Consider the following 17,503-nt stretch of genomic DNA (forward strand, 5'->3'; position numbering starts at 1 on the left):
GCCGAGCCCGACCAGTAAGGAGTGATATGACGTAGGCAATCCGAGCTCTCTCTTGAGTATGTGTTGGGTTGAGAGAGAACACTATATCACACTGGGTGAGAAAGGAGCGGCACTCAGTGGGCTGCCCAGAATAACATGGTGGGTTATTAACCCTAGGTTCCGGAGGCTCGGAAGAACCGGAAGTAGCTGGTGACACGAGACAAAGACTCTGATACTGTCCTGAGAGGTCGGAGACCTGAGCGGCCAGGGTCTCAACGGCATGCCGAGCAGCAGACAATTCCTGCTCGTGTCTGCCGAGCATCGCTCCCTGGAACTCGAGAGTAGAGTAGAGAGAATCCATAGTCGCTGGGTCCATTCTTGGTCGGATCCTTCTGTTATGCAGGTGAATGAGGACCCAAAAGCGACTTGGCGAAAACAGAGTCTTTAATCCAGTAAAGTAAATCTACAATCATAAAGCATAATTCCACTCGTAATGACGAGAACAGACTGGAGACTCGATCATGAACTGCAGGTTGCCTCGGGAAGGCACTTGAACGTAGCAGACTCAGACACCTGCTCACCACGCAGCATCTGAGGGAAACACGACACGACAGGGCGATACACAGACACAGCACGGTGAACAATAGACAAGGATCCGACAGGGCAGAAACGGAAAACAAGGGGAGAAATAGGGACTCTAATCAGGGGGAAAGATAGGGAACAGGTGTGGGAAGACTAAATGATTGATTAGGGGAATAGGAACAGCTGGGAGCAGGAACGGAGCGATAGAGAGAAGAGAGAGAGGGAGGAAGAGAGAAAGAGGGGAACGAACCTAAAAAGACCAGCAGGGGGAAAACGAACAGAGGGAAAAGCAAAATGACAAGACAAAATAAGACAACACATGACAGAACCTGTCTCATGAGGACACTTGAAGACATGGTGCTCATTGGAAATCTTTCTGTGGCAGAGGCAGTGGAGCATTTCTTGAAACCTATCTGCTTGAAATCAACCAGGGTGTGAGTGTGAAGGAGCTACTTCAGCCTGTTGTTGTGAGAGAGAAAAGAGAGAGAGAGAGACAGAGAGAGAGAGACAGAGAGACAGAGAGAGAGACAGAGACTTGTGCGTCACATGAAGAGAGAGAATAAATCTCCTCTAGTCCATGGGAGGAGAAGATAAGGGATGATGAGGTGCAGCCATAGAAGCAGGACTACTTCCTGGTGAATGGTACGGCTGGAGAGGGTGAGAAAGAGAAAATCCCCCAGAATTGAATTGAGAGAGAGAGACAGGGAGGGTGGGGGGGGCGATAGAGAGGGACAGGGACGGGAGAGAGAGAGAGAGAGAGAGAGAGAGAGAGAGAGAGAGAGAGAGAGAGAGAGAGAGAGAGAGAGAGAGAGAGGAGAGAGAGAGACAAGAGAGAGGGAGGGAGAGGGAGCACAAGACGGGAGGGAGTGGGTGTCTGGAACTTCACACTGACTTAGACTGTGTTGCACGATCTGTACTCTAAACTCTGCTCGATACAACTGGAGGCTCTGAAAACATACTGTAGCCACCTGGACTCTGCTAGATACAGCTCAACCAGTTTCTGATTCTTTGAATTTTCTTTGGATGCTCTGAGATCACTCCAGGCACTGTTCTGTAGCCATGCTGTGTGGTCTAAGGAGGGACGTGAAAAACAGCTTTGGTAAGCCCTGTCATTGTTGTGTTTGTTACAATTAGGTAATCCCTAGGCAAAACCTGTCATTGTGGTGTTTGTTACAATTAGGTAATCCCTAGGCAAGCCCTGTCATTGTTGTGTTTGTTACAATTAGGTAAGCCCTAGGCAAGCCCTGTCATTGTTGTGTTTGTTACAATTAGGTAAGCCCTAGGCAAGCCCTGTCATTGTTGTGTTTGTTACAATTAGGTAAGCCCTAGGCAAGCCCTGTCATTGTTGTGTTTGTTACAATTAGGTAAACCCTAGGAAAGCCCTGTCATTGTTGTGTTTGTTACAATTAGGTAAGCCCTAGGAAAGCCCTGTCATTGTTGTGTTTGTTACAATTAGGTAAGCCCTGTCATTGTTGTGTTTGTTACAATTAGGTAAGCCCTAGGAAAGCCCTGTCATTGTTGTGTTTGTTACAATTAGGTAAGCCCTGTCATTGTTGTGTTTGTTACAATTAGGTAAGCCCTGTCATTGTTGTGTTTGTTACAATTAGGTAAGCCCTGTCATTGTTGTGTTTGTTACAATTAGGTAAGCCCTGTCATTGTTGTGTTTGTTACAATTAGGTAAACCCTAGGAAAGCCCTGTCATTGTTGTGTTTGTTACAATTAGGTAAGCCCTAGGCAAGCCCTGTCATTGTGGTGTTTGTTAAATGTGGGTAAGCCCTTTCGTTGTGGTGTTTGTTAAATGTGGGTAAGCCCTTTCGTTGTGGTGTGTTATATGTGGGTAAGCCCTGTCGTTGTGGTGTTCCATGTTGGTAAGCCCTGTCATTGTGGTGTTCCACATGTTAGTAAGCCCTGCCGTTGTGGTGTGTTACATGTTGGTAAGCCCTGTTGTTGTGGTGTTACATGTTGGTAAGCCCTGTTGTTGTGGTGTTCCATGTTGGTAAGCCCTGTCGCTGTGGTGTGATATATGTTGGTAAGCCCTGTTGTTGTGGTGTTCCATGTTGGTAAGCCCTGTCGTTGTGGTGTGTTACATGTTGGTAAGCCCTGTCGTTGTGGTGTGTTACATGTTGGTAAGCCCTGTCGCTGTGGTGTGTTACATGTTGGTAAGCCCTGTCGTTGTGATGTGTTACATGTTGGTAAGCCCTGTCATGTTGGTAAGCCCTGTGGTGTGTTACATGTTGGTAAGCCCTGTCCTTGTGGTGTGTTCCAGCCCTGTCGTTGTGGTGTTGGTAAGCCCTGTCGTTGTGGTGTGTTCCATGTTGGTAAGCCCTGTCGTTGTGGTGTGTTACATGTTGGTAAGCCCTGTCGTTGTGGTGTGTTCCATGTTGGTAAGCCCTGTCGTTGTGGTGTGTTACATGTTGGTAAGCCCTGTCGTTGTGGTGTGTTACATGTTGGTAAGCCCTGTCGTTGTGGTGTGTTACATGTTGGTAAGCCCTGTCGTTGTGGTGTGTTACATGTTGGTAAGCCCTGTCGTTGTGGTGTGTTACATGTTGGTAAGCCCTGTCGTTGTGGTGTGTTACATGTTGGTAAGCCCTGTCGTTGTGGTGTGTTACATGTTGGTAAGCCCTGTCGTTGTGGTGTGTTACATGTTGGTAAGCCCTGTCGTTGTGGTGTGTTACATGTTGGTAAGCCCTGTCGTTGTGGTGTGTTACATGTTGGTAAGCCCTAAGCCCTGTCGTTGTGGTGTGTTACATGTTGGTAAGCCCTGTCGTTGTGGTGTGTTACATGTTGGTAAGCCCTGTCGTTGTGGTGTGTTACATGTTGGTAAGCCCTGTCGTTGTGGTGTGCCCTGTTACATGTTTGTGGTGTGTTACATGTTGGTAAGCCCTGTCGTTGTGGTGTGTTACATGTTGGTAAGCCCTGTCGTTGTGGTGTGTTACATGTTGGTAAGCCCTGTCGTTGTGGTGTGTTACATGTTGGTAAGCCCTGTCGTTGTGGTGTGTTACATGTTGGTAAGCCCTGTCGTTGTGGTGTGTTACATGTTGGTAAGCCCTGTCGTTGTGGTGTGTTACATGTTGGTAAGCCCTGTCGTTGTGGTGTGTTACATGTTGGTAAGCCCTGTCGTTGTGGTGTGTTACATGTTGGTAAGCCCTGTCGTTGTGGTGTGTTACATGTTGGTAAGCCCTGTCGTTGTGGTGTGTTACATGTTGGTAAGCCCTGTCGTTATAGTAGTAATTCTCCTTGTCTCTCTCTACTCTTTTCTTCAGTTTTAGACAACGGTGGAGAAATCTTGGATACATTCATGCTTCACTGTACAACATCACACTGTCAGGGTTGTTTATTGCATTGTACTTGTGGTTATTCTAAACAAAATGATGCCAAAGACAATCTTGGTAAGATTTACCCGCCAGATTTCAATTGTGCTTTTCTCGATTTGTTAATTTTACGGTAGTGAAAATAAAATGCAAATAAATCATTAAGGCACTATTCTATTATCTATTTACACGAGTAGAAAGTTAAATGGAAAGCAAAAAAAAAAAAAAAAGATTTTTTTAGACACGAAGTTTATCTTCACTGATGCACATAATAGATGGAAGGAATAAGCCTCTGCTCCTAACCCAACCATGCTGTGAACACACTACTGTCTCTGCTCCTAACCAAACCATGCTGTGAACACACTACTGTCTCTGCTCCTAACCCAACCATGCTGTGAACACACTACTGTCTCTGCTCCTAACCCAACCATGCTGTGAACACACTACTGTCTCTGCTCCTAACCCAACCATGCTGTGAACACACTACTGTCTCTGCTCCTAACCCAACCATGCTGTGAACACAGCTCCCGGACTAACAAAATTATGTTGAAGACAATTTTGGTAACATTGTATACCACGGGTATGACAAAATATGTATTTTTAGCACGGCCGTCAGCCAATCAGCATTCAGGACTCGAACCACCCAGTTTGTAAGATTGTATATCAACTGACATTGTAACGCAGTGACCCAGACCATGTGTGGCATGCTAGTTCAAGTGGAAGTAGCTGTGGGGAAAATGTTGAAATGTAATTTACTATTAATCATATCCTAATTTCAATATTATCTTGTCGGACTGACTCTCCATATATTAACCACAATCAATCCCTTTGGTCCTCGCAAAACTCATATCGTCTGTGTGAATCCTCCAGGGCCATGCATCCCAAATGGCACCCTGTTCACTGTTTAGTGCACTACTCTTGACCAGGATCCATAGGCGCCAGTCAGAAGTAGTCCGGGAGCTGTGTTCCCAGATAATGTTCTCCCCTGGGTAATGTTCTACCCTGGTAATGTTCTCCACTGGGTAATGTTCTACCCTGTTAATGTTCTACCCTGGGTTGTTCTACCCTGGTAATGTTCTACCCTGGGTAATGTTCTACCCATGGTAATGTTTTACCCGTGGTAATGTTCTTCCCTGGGTAATGTTCTACCCTGGTAATGTTCTTCCCTGGGTAATGTTCTACCTGTGGTTATGTTCTACCCTGGGTAATGTTCTACCCTGTGTAATGTTCTACCCTGGGTAATGTTTTACCAGGGTAATGTTCTACCCTGGGTAATGTTCTACCCTGGGTAATGCTCTACCCTGGCAATGTTCTACCTTGGGTAATGTTCTACCCTGGGCAATGTTCTATCCAGGGTAATGTTCTACCCTGGGTAATGTTTTACCAGGGTAAAGTTCTACCCTGGGTAATGTTTTACCAGGGTAATGTTCTACCTTGGTTAATGTTCTACCCTGGGTAATGTTCTACCCTGGGTAATGTTCTACCCTGGTTAATGTTCTCCCCTGGGTAATGTTCTCCCAGTGGGGGTGAGATGGGAAGACAGGGTGAGGAAGAGAGAGGGAGAGAAGGAGTGGAGGAGATGGGGAGAATAGTAGAGTAAGATACTGAAGCTATCGTCACACTGGCAGACAGTCTGTCATCACACTGGCAGACAGTCTGTCATCATACTGGCATACAGTCTGTCATCATACTGGCAGACAGTCTGTTGTCACACTGGCAGACAGAAGCTGTCATCACACTGGCAGACAGTCTGTTGTCACACTGGCAGACAGAAGCTGTCATCACACTGGCAGACAGTCTGTCATCACACTGGCAGACAGAAGCTGTCATCACACTGGCAGACAGTCTGTCATCACACTGGCAGACAGAAGCTGTCATCACACTGGCAGACAGTCTGTCATCACACTGGCAGACAGAAGCTGTCATCACACTGGCAGACAGTTTGTCATCACACTGGCAGACAGTCTGTCGTCACACTGGCAGACAGAGCTGTCATCACACTGGCAGACAGTCTGTCATCACACTGGCAGACAGAGCTGTCATCACACTGGCAGACAGTCTGTCATCACACTGGCAGACAGAAGCTGTCGTCACACTGGCAGACAGAAGGTACATCTCATTTGCTGTATAATGTGCTATTGCACTACTGTTGACAAAAGTAACAGTGTAGCCACATTGGGTGTTGTTTTAGAGAAAATTAGTGCACTACACAGGGAATAGGGTTTTGTTTTAGAGAAAATTAGTGCACTACACAGGGAATAGGGTGTTGTTTTAGAGAAATGTAGTGCTCTACACAGGGAATAGGTGTCATTTGAAGCAGCTGGGTTAGCCTTGCTGCCTAGAAGGGAGGATTTTACAGGTGTCTTGATAGCCAGATTCTTCAGGCTGTGTCAGCTTATAAGCTAACAGATGCTTGTGAAATGAATGGCAAACGACATACTGCAAAGCGACCCAAGTAATTCAATTTTACCGTTTGATGGACATGGACATTCAATTTTGATGCAGTAGTGAACTGACAGTACTTGAAAGCTGTTACTCAGACATAATGCCTGTTATTCAGGCATCAGCCCTGTTATTCAGGCATCAGGCCTGTTACTCAGGTGTCAGCCCTGTTACTCAGGCATCAGCCCTGTTATTCTGGCATCAGCCCTGTTATTCTAGCATTAGCCTTGTTATTCTGGCATCAGGCCTGTTATTCTGGCATCAGCCCTGTTATTCTGGCATCAGCCCTGTTATTCTGGCATCAGGCCTGTTATTCTGGCATCAGCCCTGTAATTCTGGCATCAGGCCTGTTATTCTGGCATCAGCCCTGTTATTCTGGCATCAGGCATGTTAGCCAGGCATCAGCCCTGTTATTCTGTCATCAACCCTGTTATTCTGTCATCAGCCCTGTTATTCTGTCATCAGCCCTGTTATTCTGTCACCACACTGTTATTCTGGCATCAGCCCTGTTATTCTGCCATCAGGCATGTTAGCCAGGCATCAGCCCTGTTATTCTGTCATCAGCCCTGTTATTCTGGCATCAGCCTGTTACTCAGGCATCAGCCCTGTTATTCAGGCATCAGCCCTGTTATTCTGGCATCAGCCCTGTTATTCTGGCACCAGGCCTGTTATTCTGGCATCAGCCCTGTTATTCTGGCATCAGGCCTGTTATTCTGGCATCAGCCCTGTTATTCTGGCATCAGCCCTGTTATTCTGGCATCAGGCATGTTAGTCAGGCATCAGCCCTGTTATTCTGGCATCAGCCCTGTTATTCTGGCATCAGGCCTGTTATTCTGTCATCACACTGGCAGACAGTCTGTCATCATACTGGCAGACAGTCTGTCATCACACTGTTATTCTAGCATCAGCCCTGTTATTCAGGCATCAGCCCTGTTATTCAGCTATCAGGCCTGTTATTCAGGCATCATGCATGTTAATCAGGCATCAGGCCTGTTATTCAGCTATCAGGCCTGTTATTCAGCTATCAGGCCTGTTATTCAGCTATCAGGCCTGTTATTCAGCTATCAGGCCTGTTATTCAGCTATCAGGCCTGTTATTCAGCTATCAGGCCTGTTATTCAGCTATCAGGCCTGTTATTCAGGCATCATGCATGTTAATCAGGCATCAGGCCTGCTATTCAGGCATCGGTTGGCATTCATGTCATTTTCCTAGCAAGAAGGACAACCATTAATCAATCACCAGTTCTTGTCCTGATAGCATTCTACTGTTCTTACTCTGAGGTAATACTCGTAACTACTTGCAAATTAATAACTGGTTCCTCCATCTGCTTAAACACTCTCCCCTTGTGTCTTGTTGTGTCCTATTGTTGCCCACAAACCTGTGGAGAGAGACAGAAGAGAGACAGTGTTAGGGCCAGAGTGGTGGATATATAGAGACAGTGTCAGGGCCAGAGTGGTGGATAGAGAGAGAGAGACAGTGTTAGGGCCAGAGTGGTGGATAGAGAGAGACAGTGTTAGGGCCAAGTGGTGGATATATAGAGAGAGATAGTGTTAGGGCCAAAGTGGTGGATATATAGAGAGAGACAGTGTTAGGGCCAGAGTGGTGGATAGAGAGAGACAGTGTTAGGGTCAGAGTGGTGGATATATAGAGACAGTGTTAGGTTCAGAGTGGTAGATATATATAGAGACAGTGTTAGGGCCAGAGTGGTGGATATATAGAGACAGTGTTAGGGCCAGAGTGGTGGATATATAGAGACAGTGTTAGGGTCAGAGTGGTGGATATATAGAGACAGTGTTAGGGCCAGAGTGGTGGATATATAGAGACAGTGTTAGGGCCAGAGTGGTGGATATATAGAGACAGTGTTAGGGCCAGAGTGGTGGATATATAGAGACAGTGTTAGGGCCAGAGTGGTGGATATATAGAGACAGTGTTAGGGCCAGAGTGGTGGATATATAGAGACAGTGTTAGGGCCAGAGTGGTGGATATATAGAGAGAGACAGTTTTAGGGCCAGAGTGGTGGATATATAGAGACAGTGTTAGGTTCAGAGTGGTAGATATATATAGAGACAGTGTTAGGGCCAGAGTGGTGGATATATAGAGACAGTGTTAGGGCCAAAGTGGTGGATATAGAGAGACAGTGTTAGGGCCAGAGTGGTGGATAGAGAGAGACAGTTTTAGGGCCAGAGTGGTGGATATATAGAGACAGTGTTAGGGCCAGAGTGGTGGATATAGAGAGACAGTGTTAGGGCCAGAGTGGTGGATATATATAGAGACAGTGTTTGGGTCAGTGTGGTGGATATATAGAGACAGTGTTAGGGCCAGAGTGGTGGATATATAGAGACAGTGTTAGGGCCAGAGTGGTGGATATATAGAGACAGTGTTAGGGCCAGAGTGGTGGATATATAGAGACAGTTTTAGGGCCAGAGTGGTGGATATATAGAGACAGTGTTAGGGCCAGAGTGGTGGATATATAGAGACAGTGTTAGGGCCAGAGTGGTGGATATATAGAGAGAGACAGTGTTAGGGCCAGAGTGGTGGATATATATAGAGAGAGTGTAGTTAGGGCCAGAGTGGTGGATAGAGAGAGAGAGACAGTTTTAGGGCCAGAGTGGTGGATAGAGAGAGAGAGACAGTTTTAGGGCCAGAGTGGTGGATAGAGAGAGAGAGACAGTGTTAGGGCCAGAGTGGTGGATATATAGAGACAGTGTTAGGGCCAGAGTGGTGGATATATAGAGACAGTGTTAGGGCCAGAGTGGTGGATATATAGAGACAGTTTTAGGGCCAGACACCTCCTCTCTGTGTCATCCTATCTTCGCTATGTCTATGACCAATCACTGACTACTTAAGAACAAATTTAATTTATCACACTCATCTTCTTATTATTATTGGGCCCTCCCTTCTTATTGGGCCCTCCCTTCTTAGGGGCCCTCCCTTCTTATTGGGCCCTCTCTTCTTAGGGGCCCTCTCTTCTTAGGGGCCCTCCCTTCTTATTTGGCCCTCCCTTCTTAGGGGCCCTCCCTTCTTAGGGGCCAACCCTTCTTAGGGGCCCTTCCTTCTTATTGGGCCCTCCCTTCTTATTGGGCCCTCCCTTCTTATTGGGCCCTCCCTTCTTATTGGGCCCTCCCTTCTTAGGGGCCCTCCCTTCTTATTGGGCCCTCCCTTCTTAGGGGCCCTCCCTTCTTATTGGGCCCTCCCTTCTTAGGGGCCCTCCCTTCTTAGGGGCCCTCCCTTCTTATTTGGCCCTCCCTTCTTAGGGGCCCTCCCTTCTTATTGGGCCCTCCCTTCTTAGGGGCCCTCCCTTCTTATTTGGCCCTCCCTTCTTAGGGGCCCTCCCTTCTTATTTGGCCCTCCCTTTTAGGGGCCCTCCCTTCTTATTTGGCCCTCCCTTCTTAGGGGCCCTCCCTTCTTATTTGGCCCTCCCTTCTTAGTAATAATAATAATAATATATGCCATTTAGCAGACGCTTTTATCCAAAGCGACTTACAGTCATGTGTGCATACATTCTACGTATGGGTGGTCCCGGGGATCGAACCCACTACCCTGGCGTTACAAGCGCCATGCTCTACCAACTGAGCTACAGAAGGCCCTCCCTTCTTAGGGGCCAACCCTTCTTAGGGGCCCTTCCTTCTTATTGGGCCCTCCCTGTTAGGAGCCCTTTCAAATGTTGGTAATGGCTCACATCAACACCATTATACCAGAAACCCTAGACCCACTCCAATTTACATACCGCCCAAACAGATCCACAGATGATGCCATCTCTACTGCACTCCACACTGCCCTTTGCCACCTGGACAAAAGGAACACCTATGTGAGAATGTTATTAATTTACTACAGCCTAGCGTTCAACACCATAGTGCCCTCAAAGCTCATCACTAAGCTAAGGATCCTGGGTCTAAACACCTCCCTCTGCAACTGGATCCTGGACTTCCTGACAGGCCGTCAGCAACAAACTAGATTGGTCCAAACGCACCAAGACAGTCGTGAAGAGGGCACGACAAAGCTTATTCCCCCTCAGGAAACTAAAAAGATTTGGCATGGGTCCTGAGATCCTCAAAAGGTTCTATAGCTGCAACATCGAGAGCATCCTGACTGCTGACCAGTTGCATCACTGCCTGGTACGGCAATTGCTCGGCCCCCAACAGCAAGGCACTGTAGTGCATACAGCCCAGTACATCACTGGGGCTAAGCTGCCTGCCATCCAAGACCTCTACACCAGGCGGTGTCAGAGGAAGGCCATAAAAATGGTCAAAGACCCCAGCCACCCCAGTCATAGACTGTTCTCTCTACTACCGAATGGGATGCGGTACCGGAGTGCCAAATCTAGGACAAAAAGGCTTCTCAACAGTTTTTACCCCCACGCCAACCAAATGGTTACCCGGACTATTTGCATTGTGTCCCACCACCCGCCAACTCCTCTTCTACGCTTCTGCTACTCTCTGTTCATCATATATACATAGTCACTTTAACCAGACCTACATGTACATACTACCTCAATAAGCCTGACTAACCGGTGTCTGTATGTGGCCTCACTACTGCTACTCTCTGTTCATCATATATACATAGTCACTTTAACCAGACCTACATGTACATACTACCTCAACCAGCCTGACTAACAGGTGTCTGTATATAGCCTCACTACTGCTACTCTCTGTTCATCATATATACATAGTCACTTTAACCAGACCTACATGTACATACTACCTCAACCAGCCTGACTAACCGGTGTCTGTATGTGGCCTTGCTACTCTTTTTTCAAATGTCTTTTTACTGTTGTTTTATTTCTTTACTTTTTGAGGCAGGAAATTGCATGCAGTGGCCATGTGATAACTGATTGAAGTGTTTGTGTGTATATCTGTGTGTGTGTGTGTGTGTGTGTGTGTGTGTGTGTGTGTGTGTGTGTGTGTGTGTGTGTGTGTGTGTGTGTGTGTGTGTGTGTGTGTGTGTGTGTGTGTGTGTGTGTGTGTGTGTGTGTGTGTGTGTGTGTGTGTGTGTGTGTGTCGGTATGTGTGTGTGTGCGTGTGGGTATGTGTGTGCGTGTGGGTATGTGTGTGTGTGGGTATGTGTGTGTGTGGGTATGTGTGCGTGTGGGTATGTGTGTGTGTGTGTGTGTGTGTGTGTGTGTGTGTGTGTGTGTGTGTGTGTGTGTGTGTGTGTGTGTGTGTGTGTGTGTGTGTGTGTGTGTGTGTGTGTGTGTGTGTGTGTGTGTGTGTGTGTGTGTGTGTGTCGGTATGTGTGTGTGTGCGTGTGGGTATGTGTGTGCGTGTGGGTATGTGTGTGTGTGGGTATGTGTGTGTGTGGATATGTGTGTGTGTGGGTATTTGTGTGTGTGGGTATGTGTGTGTGTGTGGGTATGTGTGTGTGTGTGGGTATGTGTGTGTGTGTGGGTATGTGTGTGTGTGGGTATGTGTGTGTGTGTGGGTATGTGTGTGTGTGGGTATGTGTGTGTGTGGGTATGTGTGTGTGTGTGTATGTGTGTGTGTGTGGGTATGTGTGTGTGTGGGTATGTGTGTGTGTGTGGGTATGTGTGTGTGTGGGTATGTGTGTGTGTGTATGTGTGTGTGGGTATGTGTGTGTGTGTGTGGGTATGTGTGTGTGTGGGTATGTGTGCGTGTGTGGGTATGTGTGTGTGTGTGGGTATGTGTGTGTGTGTGGGTATGTGTGTGTGTGTGGGTATGTGTGTGTGTGTGGGTATGTGTGTGTGTGGGTATGTGTGTGTGTGTGGGTATGTGTGTGTGTGTGGGTATGTGTGTGTGTGGGTATGTGTGTGTGTGGGTATGTGGTGTGTGTGTGTGTGTGGGTATGTGTGTGTGTGGGTATGTGTGTGTGTGGGTATGTATGTGTGTGTGTGGGTATGTGTGTGTGTGTGGGTATGTGTGTGTGTGGGTATGTGTGTGTGTGTGGGTATGTGTGTGTGTGTGGGTATGTGCGTGTGTGTGGGTATGTGCGTGTGTGGGTATGTGTGTGTGTGTGGGTATGTGCGTGTGTGTGGGTATGTGCGTGTGTGGGTATGTGCGTGTGTGGGTATGTGTGTGTGTGGGTATGTGTGTGTGTGTGGGTATGTGTGTGTGTGGGTATGTGCGTGTGTGGGTATGTGTGTGTGTGGGTATGTGTGTGTGTGTGGGTATGTGTGTGTGTGGGTATGTGTATGTGTGTGTGTGGTATGTGCGTGTGTGGGTATGTGTGTGTGTGTGGTATGGTGTGTGGGTATGTGCGTGTGTGGGTATGTGCGTGTGTGGGTATGTGTGTGTGTGGGTGTGTGTGTGTGTGGGTATGTGTGTGTGTGTGGGTATGTGTGTGTGTGGGTATGTGTGTGTGTGTGTGGGTATGTGTGTGTGTGTATGTGTGTGTGTGGGTATGTGTGTGTGTGGGTATGTGTGTGTGTGGGTATGTGTGTGTGTGTGGGTATGTGTGTGCGTGTGGGTATGTGTGTGTGTGTGGGTATGTGTGTGTGTGTGTGTGGGTATGTGTGTGTGGGTATGTGTGTGTGTGGGTATGTGTGTGTGTGTGGGTATGTGTGTGTGTGTGTATGTGTGTGTGTGGGTATGTGTGTGTGTGGGTATGTGTGCGTGTGGGTATGTGTGTGTGTGTGGGTATGTGTGTGTGTGGGTATGTGTGTGTGGGTATGTGTGTGTGTGGGTATGTGTGCGTGTGGGTATGTGTGTGTGTGTGGGTATGTGTGTGTGGGTATGTGTGTGTGTGTGGGTATGTGTGTGTGTGGGTATGTGTGTGTGTGGGTATGTGTGTGTGTGGGTATGTGTGTGTGTGTGTGTATGTGTGTGTGTGGGTATGTGTGTGTGTGGGTATGTGTGCGTGTGGGTATGTGTGTGTGTGTGGGTATGTGTGTGTGTGTGGGTATGCGGTGCAAGCTTGTTGTTGTCAAGTGCATCTCTTATCATTCACATTAGAGATGAATACAACAGCTTTCCTAAAGAATGAAGACTGATTATTGCAGCAAAGAACATTCAGCATCTCTGAAAATAGAGACGTACTTCTTTGTTGCCACCATGTTGTGCTGTGTGGTGTATTCTATCAGTGAAATGTTCATCAGTAAATGTAAGGAAGTGGTTTCCTGGCCAATCCATCAATTGAATTCTTGCTTGAAAATTCTTTGCCGCATTTCAGCATTGTTGGACCCTATAGCCTTGTGTAGCACACCTGTGTAGGACTCAATAGATGCTTAGTTGAAAAATAAACCGCTTCAGATTGGCTTACAAACGTTACTCAACCTATCCAACTGAATGGGGTTGTTATTCGTGTTTCATAAGTCTTTAACCACTGCTGATGTAAAAAAAAAAAAAAGCCTTCATGAAATCTATTTGATTGATTCATTGAACCGTCTCGGTTCATGTTGAGACTATGGTCAAATTAACGCTTTTTGGGGGGCTTGGACTGTGTAATGCTCCAAACAGCTTCCATTGGTGGATGTAGAGTCTTCAACTCCTGGTCTGTGGGCTGGCAGCGGTCCCTGGGATGTTGCTGACCGGTCCCTCAGGACGTTACCTATAGTTAACATAAATTCAGTCAGTTCTAGACTGCTAAAGGGCAAGGTCACGCCATGGTAGTTTAGAAATACAAATCACAGAGCTATGTACAGTGCATTAAGAAAGTATTCAGACCCCTTGACTTTTCCCACATTTTGTTGCATTACAGCCTTATTCAAAAATGTATAAAATATAGTATGCAAATGTATTAACAATTAAAAAGAGAAATACCTTATTTACATAAGTATTCATACCCTTTGCTATGAAACAGGAAATTGAGTTGGAGTCCACCTGTGGTAAATTCTATTGATTGGACATGATTTGGAAAGGCACACACTGTCTATGTAAGGTTCCACAGTTGACAGTGCATGTCAGAGCAAAAACCAAGCAAAAAGAAGTTTGGAACCACCAAGATTCTAGCAACCCAGCCAAACTGAGAAATCAGGGGAGAAGAGCCTTGATCAGGGAAGTGACCAAGAACCCAATGGTCACTCTGACAGAGCTCCAGAGTTCCTCTGTGGAGATGGGAAACATTCCAGAGAGACAACCATCTCTGCAGCACTCCACCTATCAGGCCTTTATGGTAGATTGGCCAGACGGAAGAAACTCCTCAGTAAAAGCCCTATGACAGCCTGGAGTTTGCCTAAGGCACCTAAAGACTCTCAAACCATGAGAAACAAAATTCTCTGGTCTGTAGAAACCAATATTGAACATTGAACACAGGAGACACTGTGACACTGTGGCCCCATCCAATGACACCCCAGACAGGGCCAAACAGGAAGGATATAACCCCACCCACTTTGCCAAAGCACAGCCCCCACACCACTAGAGGGATATCCATGTGACCTTGCCTGCCCTAAAGGCTTTTCATTCTACTGAGTCCATCCAAACCAAGCTGTACTGGCTACGTATCCACTACTGAGACCAGCCAAACCAAGCCTGGTTACGTATCCACTACTGAGTCCATCCAAACCAAGCTGTACTGGCCTGGTTACGTATCCACTACTGAGTCCATCCAAACCAAGCTGTACTGACCTGGTTACGTATCCACTACTGAGTCCAGCCAAACCAAGCTGTACTGGCCTGGTTACGTATCCACTACTGAGTCCAGCCAAACCAAGCTGTACTGGTTACGTATCCACTACTGAGTCCATCCAAACCAAGCTGTACTGGCCTGGTTACATATCCACTACTGAGTCCAGCCAAACCAAGCTGTACTGACATGGCCTGGTTACATATCCACCAAACAGTAGTGAAAATAAAATATCTCAGTGTGAAAAGGGTACTAGTTTTCAGAAGCAATCTGTGAATTGTAGTCCAATGTTGAAGTATTCAGCATAATGTGTTGGTCCTTGGTACAAAAAAACAAAATCAGCAGGGGATCAACTACTTTTTTCCCTCACTGTACATATTCTTATTCATTCCTTTACACTTGTGTGTATAAGGTAGTTGTTGTGAAATTGTTAGATTACTTGTTAGATATTACTGCATGGTCGGAACTAGAAGCACAAACATTTCAATGCACTCTCATTAACATCTGCTAACCATGTGTGTGATGTGACCAATAAAATGTGATTTGATTTGAGATCCATGGGAAAAATAGTACCAGTTCAAAGTGGGTTCATCCTCCCCCTGTGTTCCGTCTTGTTGGCAGGTTATGACTGCTGCTGTGTAAACAAACCATAAAACATGGTGGCACTGCCCGGGCACCTAGCACATTACTCCAGGAGCACCAGGCACCTAGCACTTTACTTCAGGAGCACCAGTCACCTAGCACTTTACTTCAGGAGCACCAGGCACCTAGCACTTTACTTCAGGAGCACCAGGCACCTAGCACTTTACTCCAGGAGCACCAGGTACCTAGCACTTTACTTCAGGAGCACCAGGCACCTAGCACTTTACTTCAGGAGCACCAGGCACCTAGCACTTTACTTCAGGAGCACCAGGCACCTAGCACTTTACTTCAGGAGCACCAGGCACCTAGCACTTTACTTCCAGGAGCACCAGGCACCTAGCACTTTACTTCAGGAGCACCAGGCACCTAGCACTTTACTTCAGGAGCACCAGGCACCTAGCACTTTACTTCAGGAGCACCAGGAGCACCAGGCACCTAGCACTTTACTTCAGGAGCATCAGGCACCTAGCACTTTACTTCAGGAGCACCAGGCACCTAGCACTTTACTTCAGGAGCACCAGGCACCTAGCACTTTACTTCAGGAGCACCAGGCACCTAGCACTTTACTTCAGGAGCAGGAGCACCAGGCACACCTAGCACTTTACTTCAGGAGCACCAGGCACCTAGCACATTACTCCAGGAGCACCAGGCACCTAGCACTTTACTTCAGGAGCACCGGGCACCTAGCACTTTACTTCAGGAGCACCAGGCACCTAGCACTTTACTTCAGGAGCACCAGGCACCTAGCACTTTACTTCAGGAGCATCAGGCACCTAGCACTTTACTTCAGGAGCACCGGGCACCTAGCACTTTACTTCAGGAGCACCAGGCACCTAGCACTTTACTTCAGGAGCACCAGGCACCTAGCACTTTACTTCAGGAGCACCAGGCACCTAGCACTTTACTTCAGGAGCACCAGGTACCTAGCACTTTACTCCAGGAGCACCAGGCACCTAGCACTTTACTCCAGGAGCACCAGGCACCTAGCACTTTACTTCAGGAGCCGACCGACCGACCAGGGATCAGTCTGATATAATAAAGTCTATTCTGAGCGATCAAAGGCAGTTGTCACCTACGTTAAACACATATTTACCTCTACAATCCTCCTATGGCCATTATATCCCAGAGAGAGAGGCTGAACAGAGTGTGCTGAGCTGAAAAATAGTAAACTAATGAATTTCTAGGATAGCTGTTGAATAAACACCTCAAGAGATTATCTAGTGAAGCAGCACCTTATCACACACACACACGCGTGCGCACACACGGCTATAATGCAGACAGTAATCCATGGTGACGCAGCTGTCGAGGGAAAAACATCCCGCCGACCGTTTGTCACTTCCAACATACCGTGCCGAGCGCGGCTTTGATCAAAAATGCAGGAGTGCACACACCCACTCATATCCCTCCGTCTCTCTCATCTCTCTCTCCATCTTCCCTCCCTCTGCCTCATCCCTCAATCCAAACCAATTTCACTAGAGGGGTGCATCAAGTTAGAAAGAAACCTTGTGGAGAGCAGAGCCTGAGTCGTGACAAGCAACAAGCACACCCCAAACAACACAGTCTGTCTTATGCTCAGCCAGCTAACCCAGCCGTGATGTTCTGGAATAAGCCAACAAGCACACCCCCAAAAAACACAGTCTGTCTTATGCTCAGCCAGCTAACCCAGTCGTGATGTTCTGGAATAAGCCAACAAGCACACCCCCAAACAACACAGTCTGTCTTATGCTCAGCCAGCTAACCCAGTCGTGATGTTCTGGAATAAGCCAACAAGCACACCCCCAAACAACACAGTCTGTCTTATGCTCAGCCAGCTAACCCAGTCGTGATGTTCTGGAATAAGCCAACAAGCACACCCCCAAACAACACAGTCTGTCTTATGCTCAGCCAGCTAACCCAGCCGTGATGTTCTGGAATAAGCCAACAAGCACACCCCCAAAAAACACAGTCTGTCTTATGCTCAGCCAGCTAACCCAGTCGTGATGTTCTGGAATAAGCCAACAAGCACACCCCCAAACAACACAGTCTGTCTTATG

The 17,503-nt window shown here is 47.2% G+C and overlaps 1 protein-coding gene across 1 annotated transcript in view; it reads left to right on the forward strand.

Moving 5' to 3' along the window:
- The first annotated feature begins 1,445 nt into the window (after positions 1-1,445).
- grip2b (glutamate receptor interacting protein 2b) overlaps positions 1,446-17,503 on the forward strand; it is a 240,773-nt gene continuing 224,715 nt past the window's right edge. Inside the window, 1 exon segment of the mRNA XM_046338982.1 lies at positions 1,446-1,660. Within this exon segment, the coding sequence (XP_046194938.1) occupies positions 1,621-1,660 (40 nt within the window). The 5' untranslated portion in view covers positions 1,446-1,620.

The sequence above is a fragment of the Oncorhynchus gorbuscha genome, linkage group LG03 (assembly GCF_021184085.1).
Source record: "Oncorhynchus gorbuscha isolate QuinsamMale2020 ecotype Even-year linkage group LG03, OgorEven_v1.0, whole genome shotgun sequence".
NCBI classification, from domain to species: Eukaryota; Metazoa; Chordata; class Actinopteri; order Salmoniformes; family Salmonidae; genus Oncorhynchus; species Oncorhynchus gorbuscha.